Raw genomic sequence first — 15053 nt, 5'->3', positions numbered from 1 at the left:
TCTGTAAATAAATGATACAGTGGTTAGAAATAAACCCCAACATTTTCTATTCATCTTTATTTTCAGATATTGATATGGGAATTAGACTTTAGTTATAGAACACTGTGTCATCTCTTGAGCGGTTCTAAAGCATTTTCTATTGCAGGCAATATTTACTAACTTACACACACTGATACTGAGAGAGCTGCAATACCAAAAGTCAGTTGACCGCATTGGGGTTCAGTTTTTTTTTTTTTTTTTTTTTGCTGAATGACATCTTAGCATGAATTCGGAAATTATATATATATATATATATAAACCAGCACATACAGACAAAAACTAAATGCTTTAAAATGTCGGCACTCTAATTTCTTTGATTTTCTTTTCCTACTTCTTCTTTTCCTTTTCCTTTTGAAATCAATACTGCGACCATGGATGGAATAGGCAATTGCTAAAAGAGTCATCACTCTTGGGGTGCCTCAAATGGGGCAAGAAAATTGTGTCATACCTCCAAGCAGGATTGTATCCATGCTCTTGAAGATAGAAAACACCAAAAGGGGAGTGCTATAACCATTCAGTGAAATGTCTGTTCCCCTGGACCCGGAACATTCTAACATGAGCATGAAAACATAATACCTTGCTTGAACCTTAGTAGTAAGCCATAATGGTAAAGGTCCATGCGTCAGTATTACATAGATTGTCTGAAGTGATTTAGTTCCATGCATTGATTTCTATTCAGCATTTACTACCTTTCTCTCGCTTCAAATATGGTTTTTTATGATTGTGCTATTAATGACCTTGCAGAACATTAAAGTGGTAGTGCTGCAGCAAGAGGTGTTTTGTTGATACAGAATAAAAAGAGAGATTGCAGGGTTGACAGACAAGACAGATTAGATAAAACAGGTATGGCTTGGTTATGTGTAATGACATTTAAAGCAAATTAGCAGAAAGCAAAGGGATTTCTATTCAGACAGGAACACCAAAGCTTACATGAAAAAGGTAAAGAGAAGCAGAGTATGTGAGAACCAGACGACGATTGATGAAGAGTGATGAGAAATGTCAAGATGGTATCACAACAGAGCAACAGAGGCTCAAAATTCAACCTTCATACTGAACTTTTTCATTCTAATGCCTTTTAAAGTTTTTCTGATTCTGATGATTTGTCTTTCATACCGACGAGATCTCACCGTGATTTTCTTCCTTTCACTACCAGACAGTAACCTGTCTTTTCTTAGTTGTTGCTGCATTTCTCCCATCACTCTCCCTGTTGCTGCTAACCTTAAACTGTCACCTTTTCTCTGTTTCACAGCCTCCTTACCCTTCCCCCACACTCCCTGAATCCCCTTTCAGTATAAAGGGCAGCTTAGGTCATTTATAGATGATAGCTCTAGTCAGCCTGTGATGCAATGTAACTCTAAACGACAAGCATCTGCGTTTTGCTGTTACAGTTAGCACTCTTTAACCTCTGACATTACTGAATTTCTCCTTCCTAATTCTATCTCCTCTTCCTCTTTTTTATCCATAGTTTTCTTTGTAAAGCAGGGCATAAGGATTTTCTAAATCTGAAGAGATTTTGTATCTGTTCAGACCCTACACTATTAGGCATATAACAGTTTTGATGATACTGTGTGTGGTGTGCTTCGATAATCTCAAAACAGCGCACCACACACATAACAACTCTGTCCCACCACTGATCTTCCTCCAAGCAATAAATCATGCGCGATCAAACGAGCCACAACAACGTGATCTAATACTCCAAGCAACTCGTATTTTTCTGACTCTCTACTTAGAACCCACCTGAAGTCTGAGCTCCTACTCGGTTAGGTCAGGAACAAAAAAAAAATCAAATATCATAGTGGTCAGCCGTGTTTGAGATATTTCACTTTGCTGCTGCTGAACTCAGATGAACTTGGAGATCGGAATATTCAACACGCGAGGAGTTTTGGTTGTAAATATTTAACTCATCATTGGACTGTGGTGGTCTAGTGCAGTGTTTCTCAAATGGGGGTACGTGATGGCACTACAGGGGGTACTTGAGAGAGAGAGTGGAAAATTAACAAATGTGAGCATTAAAAACGGGTTTCATAATGTTTCTTTTTCATTAAAATTATAGTTATAATAATGATGATGGAAATTATATTGATTAGAACATGAAATAATAAAAAGTCTTGGTCCCACACGAGGTGGGAGTAGACTGGAAATGATAAAAATAGAAATAGATATATTCTAAATCAGTGTTTTTCGACCTTGGGATTGTGACCCCATGTGGGGTTGTCTGGAATTTAAATGAGATCACCTGAGATTTTTAGTAATTCATAAAAAACAACAACTCAATAATATGTTCTTTAAATTTAAAAGAACGCACAATGTTAACTGTACTCTATACTTTCACTTTCTCAAATAAAATGCACTACAAATATATCTGAGCTGGCACAACTTGTCATTCATTTTGGCTGCTCTGTATTTGTAACACAGTAAAACAAACTATAAAGTGTCTTTGGTGCCACCTAAAATTTTTAATATCAAAATGGGGTCATGATCCAAAAAAGGTTGGGAACCACATTTTTAAATAATATAATTTTGTAAATGCGGAATGAAACAGTATTTAGCTGCTAAATACTGCTTCATTCCATATTTACAAAATTATATTACTTAAAAATGTTATCATGAACTGGTATTCTGAGGAAAATGTTGTAATCGTACAAAGGAGGTACTTGCATTCAGAAATACTGTAAAAGGGGGTGCTAGAGCCAAAAAAGTTTGAGAACCACTGGTCTAGTGGTTAAGGAAACAGGGAGAGAGTCACCAGTTGGAATTTCACCTGGGCCGTCACTGTGGGATGTTGAGCAAGTCCCTTAACACTAGCCGTGTTTCCATTACCCTTGGAAATGTGCAAAATCGAAGTAGTGCAATAAAAACTGGTAACGAAAACACCTTAATTTTGAAAAAATACTCAAATATTGCAAAAAAGTTTTTACGCTTTCATGAGGAGGTATTTCAGAAGTTTCGATATTGAAATGTGTCGCAAAAGCACTATAGAAACACCTTTTTTGCAAAAGGCCCTGTGATGGACTGGCGCCCTGTCCAGGGTGTACCCCCGCCAAGCGCCCTATGAGAGCCGGAAATTGGCACCGGCAGACCCCCGCGACCCTGTTAAACGGGAATTGAAATGTGGAATTGAAATGTGTCGCAAAAGCACTATAGAAACACCTTTTTTGCAAAAGGCCCTGTGATGGACTGGCGCCCTGTCCAGGGTGTACCCCCGCCAAGCGCCCTATGAGAGCCGGAAATTGGCACCGGCAGACCCCCGCGACCCTGTTAAACGGGAATAAGCGGATATGAAAATGGATGGATGGATGTAATACTACATATGTAACAATAAAGGTAATCGAAATGCACCCAGCCAGTAGGCTTCAACTATGTGTTTTTGAGACTGTCAATCAAAGTGAATGAGGAACTGTGCACAGAAACAAGGCCGCGCATCACAACAACAAACAGGTAAATCTGATTTTGGCTCTTACCTGACCCATAGACCTATATCAATGTGACCCGATGCAACCTTGTTATGTTCTGCATTACTCCTGCAGAGAAGTAGAGACGCGGCTTCTGGTAGATTGCAGAGACAGTGGCAGGAAGTGGAGCTGTTGAGGACGGGACATCGAGACGTGATCTCAGAAACTCTGGATATCAGCTTTAAGCTTGTCTTGTGGAGGAGAACCCAACCTAACCTCCATAACGCAAAATAGTTAAGTCAGGACTGCTTTAGTCAAAAATAAATGACTTATTTAAAATAATCGTGCATTAGAATGTATATAGCGCCTTCAAGCGCTTTACAGTGACATGCATTCAAATCGTATATTTGGCGGTATGGGTCTGTTCCGGGACCTCCTTGCCCTTTCCATGTGCTTAAGTGGAAAGTCGGAAGTAGGGAGAGTACTCCTGCCTGACCTTCCCTGAGCTTTAGCTAAAGGCTAAAGCAAGGAGAGCGGTTAGCAGAAACCTGGAACAGATCAGAGCAGATGTTAATGACAACAAAATGCCCAGTTAGTTGGATACATACTGACCTGGAGGAGTTGGGGTGGAGGTGGGTTTGCGAGATGCTTGCTGAGGAAGTATGAGGCAGCTGTCACGGTTTAAGTAGTGCCTCATGTATGCTTGGGGCCAATGAGGAGTAAGGCTGAATGATTAATTGTTTTTGCGATATCGCAATATCATAAAACATTTGCAATTCTTTTCTTTTTTTTGTCTTGTACTGTGCTGTTAAGTTCAGGGAGTGTTTAAGAAGTGCAATCCACATGTTTACATGTGTCATGAAAAGTTAAGTTAGTTAGATATGTTGAGGTAAAGCCGCAGATTTGTTTGCTTTATTGTTGTATCCTGTGCTTTAACATTTATGTTTATTTAAAGTTTAAATAAATCTGAAATTGTTTATTATGAAACAGATTGATTTATTGCTTGTGTTCATTAAAAAATACATGACAAGAGGCCCTTGCAAAATAAACGCATATTAAATCGCAATCTCAATATTGAGGGAAAAAAAAAAAAAATAATTGCAATTAGATTATTTTCCAAAGTCGTTCGGCCCAAATGGGGAGCCAATCTGTGCTATTGGATGATTGGAGGTGTGGCTGGCTTGACGTCCGCGGCCTACCTAAACTAACGCTATGCTCAATTTCTGGTCGTATCTCCTCAGTGTTTTAGAAGTATAACTGTCATACTGGTTGTTTCAACTAAACAATGATAATTTCATTTAAAGGTTACCACAAGATTGAGCCTTCTGGTCAGGTGTCATTTTATAGGGAAAACAACCTGACTTTACATTTGGATGGATAATATTTTCATGCTATTTCTCCATCCTCTCTCCTCTAACTTATTACTTGGCTAGTTGATCTTATGGCGTAATAAAACCTCCTGCCTCTGGCTGTGGGAAATGGCCACATGCATTATTCACGCATGCTAAGATGCTTATTGATGACTCCTTTATTTATATATTTTCTCAATACCAGATTCATTTTTCACAGTCGTTACTACTAAGTTTCAATACCATGTGTTGAGGTGTGGCTCTTTCTCTCTCTAGTGTGAAAGTAGCACCGAACTGATCTGTTATAGATTGACTTTTGACCTTTTACATCAGTGTGGAAATCTGTTCAAAACTAAACACGAGATAACTTGTTTTCATTTCCACAGGACTTGCAGGAAGGTCTCCATAATTAACTTAATTCATGCTTTTATTGTAAATGAGGAATGTTCTCCATTATGTTGGTGCTTGTTGGATATGAGAACTCTTGGATAATTTGTGGGTTTTCATTCTGTTCTCATATTTCCTCACTGCTTCAAGCTCCGACGCCCTAGACCGTTTAAGTATCGGTTTGTGTCCTGTTTTTGGAAGAAAAAAAAACAATAATTCCGCTTGACAATTTTCTGTCCCGCTGTTATTTTAAATAGTTGTCTGGACATTTTTACGACATGCATATTTGGTTTCTTTTCATTTTCCATCTGTCTACTTCCAACGCAGTGACAAACAAACACAGAGAAAACAAAACGATGCATTAATTCATTCTGATACATTTTTTCATTGTTATTCCTAGATTGACTTGGATGTCTAATCTGCCTGTAGGCATTAAGGTGTGTGCCTGTGATTGTCTGTGAATTTATTTATTTTTTTGGTCCATTTGATGGTAAACTGCCATTATATAATCATGATAAAACTGTCTATGATAAAACGGTTTATGTCAAATAAAAGGCATTGTAACTAAGAACATGAAATGAAACAATAAGAACAGCTTGATTATATTCTGCTAAACTCAGCGGATTAGTGTTTGTTGGATTCCAGATGCATAGAACAGAAGTCATACACAAAAAAACAGAAATATAATGCTTGCTTTGTCTACTAAAAATATGGATCCTTCTCTTAAAACTGTGGACTTCTTTTTCAGTTGTTTGTTTTTACCACATGCAAATGTATTTGTCATGTCCTCCTAACATCACAGGAGCTGTGTCTCCATTACAGTTTTTTGCAAAGTAAAAGCAATATTTCTCCAATTTTTATAAAGTATAGTTGCACTTTGAACATGTTTCTGTTGAAAGTTGTTTTGGTCAGGAGCCTCGTAATTCTTGTAAAATCTCATCTCGTGAGACTGGATGCTGAAAACCTCCTTATAACACTCCACATTACTTTGTCATTTGCTGACTAATATGGCATTACAATTTTTTCTCAAGTATGATGCAAAGAAATGTCTTGGTCTCCTCTTTTATTCACACGTATCGCACCACATTTTCTCAGGTATGTCACATCCTGTGACGTGAAATTGCGGAAAAAAGTGTTTCCATTGTGTTTTTGCAAAATTTCTGAAATTAATTCCTAAAAACTTCTTAATGATATTTTAATTATTTTGTTGAGAGTCAGGTGTTTCCAATACCTGTTTTTATTGTGCTAATTAGATTTTGTGCATTTCCCAGGCTAATGGAAAGGCAGTGACTGATTATGATGTGTGTATGGACACCCCCAATATGTGCAATCTACTACTATCGGATTAAGCTATCTATTCCATTTTCTCAAGAAACATGTAAATGCACTGATAGAGGTGTTACAGAGATGACACTTTTTTGTCACAGTGCTTAGAAGCAGTCTTAAAAGGCGGATTTTTGGAACTTAATCCTGGCTTTGCAGTCTTGTGATGTGAAGCTCTTAAGTTAGCTCTATAACCTGCCCTGGTCCTTTTTGGAAGTAAGAGATAGTTAGCCAGACAAGACTATCGTGGCCATTGAGGATTTGGTGATAGGGAAGTTGTAGGAAAACTGGTACTAGCGAGCTTTTAAATGCTGATAGGTAGCTTGCACTGTATTTATTGTGGAATGTGGAGACGGCTGATCTGAGCACCTAAATCCTGCGTCAGACTCTGGCCTTTATGAATTGTAAAGAATCCTTTTTATTTAGTGAAACCAGGAATAGATGAAAGCATGGCTCACATTTGGAGCTATAAAAAAGGAGAATTATGGTCAGAGGCTGCATTGTTTTAAATGGTCGAATACATCATGTGCATTATTTCAACCTGGAAAAGTAGTAGTTCAATATTTGACCTAATTACTAATGTGTGGAGACGGTGATCTTCAAAAAATCGTTTGCTCATTTCCTACCTCTAAATACTGACTCCAATTTAGAAACCTGTTGATTGGACATTTTAATTCCCATGGTAATTAGCAGATTGATAACCTATTAATCCATATCTTTCTTAACTGCTGTCTCTCATTGTCAGTTACCTTTTTCAGTCTGTGTTTTTATCTCTTATTTTTCTGCATGTAGGGTTTGTGTTCGCCTGAGGTCATGTTTGTTTGTATTATTAAAAATTGTAAATCCGACTTCAGGTATTCATCTGATGTATTAGCTACATAATTGCATTCCTGCTCACCATCTTTTCTCGTTTCCTTCTTTTTGTTGCTGTTTTCTGTTCAAATAAATTGTGTGTACCCAAGTTATATAGTTGAAATAAGATTCATTTTTCATCCAGCTTGATTGTATTTTAAGAAGGAATATGCACAACGTTAAAGAATGAAAACCCCTCATAATCCGTGTACTCTTTGTTCTTTGGTTGTTCCGTTTTAAAACCTAAACAAAATAACATATAAACAGTGTGGTTATTTTGTTTTACTGACTTAAAACCAAAACAGAAATAAAATCAGATAAGCATTGTTTTTCTGTTTTAAAATTAAATCTTCAGTTTGTGTGATATTTGGATATTTATGGGAAACTATGGACGGGAGCTTCATGTTATAAGATCACCAGACAGAAGGGGAGGACTTTAACTCTGCTGCGTTTAGTAAAATGATCTTATATCATGTTGTTCATGTCACATCGATGCTTAATTTGTGTGTTGATGACGTTTCGTTAAAGAGTTATTGATGCTGGAAGTCTGAATCTGTGACTATCGTACCAACTTTACCAAACAGTGTTGCGGCCCAAATAGTATCCAAATAAACTGGTGATTGACTATTGACTGTGAGGCTAGTGTGAGGAATAGATGTTAGAACTTCTACGATTTGACACTTTTGCAAAAGCAATTACAGCTTTTTTGAGGGCAGTAAAAAATTATTTTTTGCACTTTATAATACCGCTAGCCACTAACAGCAGCCGTCAACTCACATGAAAGTTGATCACAAATAAACTAGGAGCAACAGTAGATTCATTACACCACCTCTGGTTCCTTTAATCACATATGTGTGTTTTACAAAATATCCTTTTTTTAAATTTATGTATTAACGTTTCAGTTCACCAGTTCATCTAATGTGACTTATGCATTGCTCTTTTTTTGTCAGGCAGCAAAAGTCTGTCCCCGTCAGTGGGTCCTCTCTGTGTGGTTCGCTTAAAACATGAAGCTCTCAGTCATAGTTTTCCTGTAAATATTTAAATATTGCACAAAAAGGAGATTTAATTTTAAAACAGAAAAACGCTGCTTGTCCTGTATTTCTGTTTTGGTTAGTCAGTAAAACAAAATAACTACACTCTTTATTTGTTATTTTGATTTGGTTTTGAAACGGAATAACTGAAGAACGAAGGGTACACGGAATCCTCATTTAGTACGGTGTATAAATCCTCTGATATCTGTTTCTGTTTTGTCTTCTGTGGAGGTGGAGTTCAACCCTTGTTCTACTGACAGTTTTTCCATTTTTCTCCACAGAGAGAAGTGCCTTCATTCGTCGACCCTGTGGCTGTTTGGCTCCACTCGAGCTGCCTGTGCCTCTGTGTCTGCTTGTGTTTGTTGAAACACACACAAGGAGCACCATGGACTGCCATGACTGCTAGCACCATCTACTGAGGCTGCCTCAATCAGCAGTGATACACACCTCCAACCGTCCTTCTTCAAGTCGGGCCTCTATCAATTCATGTCACTCTGCTCTTTATATTGGAAGTCAGCCACTTTCCCTTTCACCTAAGACAGATCCGAATCCCGAACGGGAAATTGTCATTTTGCCCCCCCCCCCTTCCACCAGTCACCTTTAACTCTTCCTCCTCCTTTTCCTTAATTTACAGCACCAACATTTTTAATCTCTCTCCCCCTTATCTTCCTTCCTCTCCTCCCTTCTACAGTCCTGCATCATTCCATCATGGTCCAATGTGATCGATAATGCGTTTTGTCATTGATCTCATCTGACAGTTTAGCTGAAGAGCTACCAGGAAGAGAAGTGGAGTGTGTTTTTGTGTGTGTGTGTGTTTGTGGGGTTGTGTGTTTGAAGGAGAAAGATTACAAAGAAAATCTCTGTGGCTATCACCAGGCTGCACCCTTGGGTGACAGGCCCTGAGGGATTTCTATTTGAGCCACAAACAGGCACTTAGGATGGGCGGCAGGTGGTAGTCCAGCCCAAACATTCTAGACTCCCCTTGAGAATCACTGTGGACGAAAACCTTTACAAATTGTACTTGTTTCTCCCATGTCATTTATTTATCACTTTCCATCAATTACCCTGGTGCTGTTTCCAACAATTAGACACTCTCATAATTGCATTTGCTGGATATCTACTCTTCCGTATCGACCCCAACAGCCTGCTTTGAAATGGCAGTGAATGTGACACCGATGCGGGACACAAAGTGGCTGACGTTGGAGGTTTGTCGGGAATTCCAGAGAGGAAGTTGTTCACGACTGGACAATGAGTGCAAGTTTGCTCACCCAGCCAAGAGTTGTCAAGTGGAAAACGGAAGAGTCATTGCCTGTTTTGATTCGCTCAAGGTGAGTTTGGGAAACGCCTATGATGTGCTATTTATCCTTGTCATGTTACTTTACTTTGAGAGACTAGGGCTTGAAGTAAATTAAGTTGATCAGCTAAATACGCAGTTTAGTTTTGAATGCATTTTACAACGTTTTCTGCAGAAGCATCGGTAATGAAACATTGACATACCTCAGTGAGTGAGTGAGTGAGTGAGTGTCCTTTGAGGTCATGTTGCTCAGTGGGGTGTTCTCAGAAGGTTCTGTAATTTACTCTATTTTTACCCTGGCACTGAGCCAACACAGTTCCAATCCGCAGCCCCCTTTTCAGTGTTGATGTGGGGAAATACGATGGAATAAAGGGGCAAAAAAATGGGCTACTAGAAAATAAATGCTCCAAAATTAAAATGCAAACCAGTGTATTTTGGGCTTGACACGGACGATTGTGTTATTGTCAAAATAACATTTCATTTATTATATGTCAACAGCCCCAAACTGATAAAGTTCTAATGGAAGGCAAACTTTGGTGCTATTTCACATTTGCTACACTTTGAGAAGAAGGAAAATGTAAAACAAGTTGTTTAGGTTACAAAATATTGTAACACACAAAATACATAAAATACAAGTATGTAACACTTGTGTTTTTTTTGTCGTTGTTGTTATTTACACTACATCCAGTTACGGGGAATTTTGTTATTAACTGTAGAGTGACTTCATCAAGTCAGACATAGTGGCATGCATCGAGACAGAGGAAAAAAGACCTTGGTACTAGAACCATAGAAGTCACACACTAGCTGGATAATTCTAAATGTCGAAAAAGTACATTTGTGCTTTGAGCGTGTTTCGATTAAAGGTTGTTTTGGGCAGGAGCCTCGTAACTCCCGTGAAATCTCATCCCGCGAGACTTCATTGCAGGAATTTGGATGCTCTTATTCCTTTGTTGTTTGCTGTCTAATGTGGCAATAATCATTTTAGAGTATAATGCTTAGAAATGTCTCGGTCTCCTCGTCTGTCTACGCGTACCGTGCCAGGTTTTCTTGGAGAGCAGTGGTCATGTGACCAGGTACGTCACGTTTTGTGACGTGAATTTGCAGAAAATATTAAAAAGTCTGAAATTGCTCCTCACGAAAGCGTAAAAACATTTTAACAATATTTGAGTGTTATGTTTTTTGTTTTTTTTTTTCGAAAGTTAGGTGTTTCCGATACCAGTTTTTATTGTGCTATTGAGATTTTGTGCATTTTCAAGGGTAATGGAAACCCAGCTAATCTTGTACATGGAGCCTAAAATTCACACTTTACTTATCTTGTTGAATGTGTTTGATTGGGCAATATCATGTAGGAATTTGTGAATACTTTGGCACAAGTCTTGATGTATTGGATGACAATTTTCTTTCCAATGTGTTTGGTGCATCCTTCTAATTTACGGCCCGTCTGATTGGCAGGCAGCGTGTTATTCAGAGTAACTAGAGACCTAGGCCTTGAGGTGAATCAAGAAGCCCAGGCTGCAGCTTAGTTGTTTTCATACCTAGGGGTGAATTCCCTGTTAAGCCAGGCATGGTGTTATTACAGTTACAGGCTGTTTGGTTGGAGCTATGGGTGGCATTGGGAGCACTAGGTAAGACTGAAGGGGCAGGTGCTGTGGCTTTGGATCAATCTTGAAAACAAACATGCAGAGAGGGCAGGAGCAGGCGCAGCAGGGAATGTTAGAGGAAGCTTTTTGCACCACGCACAGAGCCCTTCCCACCGAATTGGTGCCAGGGCATTCCAACGTCTACTTCCCTCCCTTGTCATCATGACAGGATGATAGATTAGCTTTATCTGCAGATTAATTCATTGCACATAGGGAGGGGCACAGGGGTTAGAGTAGAACAGGCAGAGAAGTGTGGAGAGAAAAATGTGTACAAAGAGACGGACGGTTGTAAATGTGGCTCCCCAGTCCTGGACAACTCGTCATACCACCCGGCTTTATTTGCTTTAAAGACGAATGAGAAATACAAAGGTATTATTTAAAAAATCTAGTCAAAAGGTCATATATACCAGTGATGTATGATAGGTGGAGAAAAAAAGACAAAACCTCAGATGGAATTGATTCAAAAAAGCTAGTCTGCTCAGTGTTGTTTCACTAAGTAACGTCTCTTAAATAGGAAATTATATAATGTTGTTTATATAAGAAGGGAAACGTGGCCAGTTTAACACAATATGTTTTTAAGTAGTTTGTTTTCTTCTTTTAAGAAGGAATGTCACCTAAAAAAGCTTTATGATTGCTAGATCAAATTACCATGCTTTACTCTTCATAAAAAAACTAACACAAGCAAGTTTCCTCCTCCATACACTTTGGACTTATCCAGTTCTTTGTAAGTGCCGTACATGCCGCCTCTATGAGCAAAACTTGTCTATAACACATCTCCCATCCAAAGAAGTCATTTTCTAAAGTCTGCATAACTTTGAAAGTGTCTATTCGTACGGTTGTCGTATGGACAACCCCAGGTGCTATTGGTACGTTTACGTATTTAAGGTTAGGTTTAGTCTTAGTTACATGACCGAAACTGGCCAATGAGGGGCACTGCGTACGGATAGAATGTCGGTATATTGATATGGCAACTGTACAGATAGCCACTGCCTATAATATTCAAGCTGGCAAATCTGAACTAATGAACAACACATCAAACAAGATTATAAAACAATTGGCCAGTGGTTTTTCATTTGAAAGAAACTTAGGACAGATGCTTGTCCTTTTGGTCCTGTCAGCATGAGGCAGTACCGAAACAAAGCTGGTTCATCTTCAAGTGAACAAAACACATCCAAATACAATAAAGGCATAATTAGACTATGCTGGAAAACAGGTGGAGGTGAGCCAAAAATGAAAATAGGAGCTCTGTTACGACATGATGGCGTGACATGTGAACATGTTCAGATTGCCTGACAGCGCGCTGATTTCCTCAATAAGTCCAACTCTTTCATAACAGAAGCCCTTCTGTTATTTCAATGTCCCCAGTGATAACTTTATTAAATCTTGTCATTATTAGATTCCACAACAAAAGCCTGAAGCTCTTATTATTGAGGAAACTCGCAGCACAAGAGCTGGTTTCATTATTGCATTTGAAGACACAAGAGTAAACATCTTTGAAGTTAACAACTTTTTTTCCATTATCTACAAACCAACCAAGCTACCTAAACCTACCCTACCTGGTTCCTACCTACTTAGGTAGGGTCGGCGCTAGCTGGCTATCTGCCTACCGACATGCCAAGAAGACCTCATTTGTGTGTAATTTGACTTGTATTAAAGAGTAATTTCTATATGTAACATATCATGTTTCAGCTGAGATTTACATTCACTTGTACAATAATTTAAAGCAAATATATTTTGTCAACGATCATTTTACACTACAAAGTATTTGAAAATTTAAACTCTCAGTTGTTTACATGCGTTTTATTGTTGGTATTCTTGAGTTTTTGTATACTTCAGTGGTTTTGTGGTGGTTTCTAATTACATGATCATCAATAAATAGTAAATACACCATTTTTTGTTAGTTTATGGACTAATTTTTGGGCTCCAATGTAATTTGATAGTAATCATATGCTGAGCATCTGTCGTAAACACAAGGGTTATTTATTCAACAGCCTCTCTGTCACGACGGCTGGGTATGGTGGTGGTAGAGGACCCAAATGCAGGGAAAGGAGGCAGAAGGCATGAGGAGTCTGCATTTTAATAACAGGAACCCAATATACAAAAAAATAGCCTGGCAGTTGAGAGGGAGAAATGCCACGGGAATGGGAGCAGGAACGCAAGGCATAATATGACAATGAAACAGCAATCATTCTGTGTCCACTCAGCTAAATAATGAGGGAGGCTTGATTGGGAACGAGTCACACCTGAGTGCACAACATGAGGCAGCTAATCACCCACAACCCAAACACACTGACGTCACTGGGAGATGGAGACACAAGCAGGAATACCTAGGAACAAAAAGAATTTCTTTAAGAATGACATGTTAAAGGGGTCTTCCACTGTTTTTACAAACGTGGCCAAACATCTTTGAAATGTCGTTGTTAGAAGATCTATGCCTTTCCACCAAAAATGAGACTACAAACCAACCAAGCTTTATGGTTTTAAAACTGGTTTTCCACCATCTTGAAATCCTGTGATTGATGATGTCACACACACCCATTTGCCTGTAAGTATCCCTTTGTTTTCTATTAGAGTGAAGCATTCAGCCTGCTTTTTAGATCATTTAGCAGCTTTTTAGATCATTTATTAGCTTTTTAGATCATTTAGCAGCTTTTTTTGTGCTACTTTTGGTTGCTCTAAATAATCAGGAAAAGTTCAATATGTCGATGTAACACACTTTTTTGTTTAGCGAAAGAGAATGAAAACAGTTGTGACCCGAAAAATAATCTATGACAGTAGGGGACGAAAGTTTCAACTCTACGGTTTGGTTGTAGACAATGAAGCAGAGAAGAGGCGCTTTCCAAAGGGGCATTTACTCTCCCTTAAACAGTGCGCGGCTGGTGGATGAAGTTAGTGAGTAATCACAGATTGTTGAAGACACAAACCCTGAGGATAGAAGTCCTTTTGGGTGCAAGTCCTTCAACAGTCCGTGATCAGTGGAGGATCCCTTTAAGAAAGCTTAGCATTGAGACAAGCCAAAAAGCGTTTATTACAAAAAAAAAAAAAAAAAAAAACTGTAAATTTTACTTGTAGTTAAGCTAGAATTACCAGAGGACAACTTTCTAATAGGAGATTAATTGCTGTTTGAATTATAACTAATGATTTTGTCTCATTTCAATAATAAACCTATAACTCACATAGTTAATCATGGATACACGGTCAGAGTTTCTCATATAGAAAAACAGCAGTGTCACTAAAATACATGCCATGATGCTCTATGCTGTGTGGTGACCACAAGAGAAAGAATTAGAGGCAAATCAAAGGGAGCGGTAAACAGGAGAGTAGGAAAGGTAATATATCTTAAGATGAGGGCCGAGGGGCAGAAACAAGTAGGGATGTGGGTGTATGTAAGTGCACAGTATACAGGAGGAGAGTGAGTCCAGTGTATTGTATAGTTTGCTTTTTGCCTGTTTCATTCTCTGCTCTCATTACTTCTGCTAATCTGTCCCCCACTCAACCCACCCCACATCCAGACATACTTTTTTTTCCACATCTACAGACATCCCAGACACTTTCATTTCAATTACTTATCCGTTTGAGGTGTTTTGACTTAATCCCATTGAGGTAAATTAGGCGGGAGGCATTTGGAGAATTAGACAGTCATTTAAAAATCTATGATATATGCATCTCTATTAGGTTATTACTTCTGAATGGTGAGCAGTCATCTGTGATTTAACACAATTTATGTTTGATTGTTCAGAAAACCG

The 15053-nt window shown here is 38.6% G+C and overlaps 1 protein-coding gene across 8 annotated transcripts in view; it reads left to right on the top strand.

Annotated features, from left to right (window-relative positions):
* LOC114474075 (muscleblind-like protein 1) overlaps positions 1-15053 on the top strand; it is a 72688-nt gene that overhangs the window by 11078 nt on the left and 46557 nt on the right. For all 8 annotated transcript variants that reach the window (XM_028464050.1, XM_028464055.1, XM_028464056.1 and 5 more), the window contains exon 2: positions 8655-9701. In XM_028464050.1, the coding sequence (XP_028319851.1) occupies positions 9528-9701 (174 nt within the window). In that variant the 5' untranslated portion in view covers positions 8655-9527. The remainder of the gene's footprint in view (positions 1-8654; positions 9702-15053) is intronic.

This window comes from Gouania willdenowi, chromosome 13 (assembly GCF_900634775.1).
Source record: "Gouania willdenowi chromosome 13, fGouWil2.1, whole genome shotgun sequence".
Lineage (NCBI taxonomy): Eukaryota > Metazoa > Chordata > Actinopteri > Blenniiformes > Gobiesocidae > Gouania > Gouania willdenowi.
This window is presented reverse-complemented; position numbering and strand designations above follow the sequence as displayed.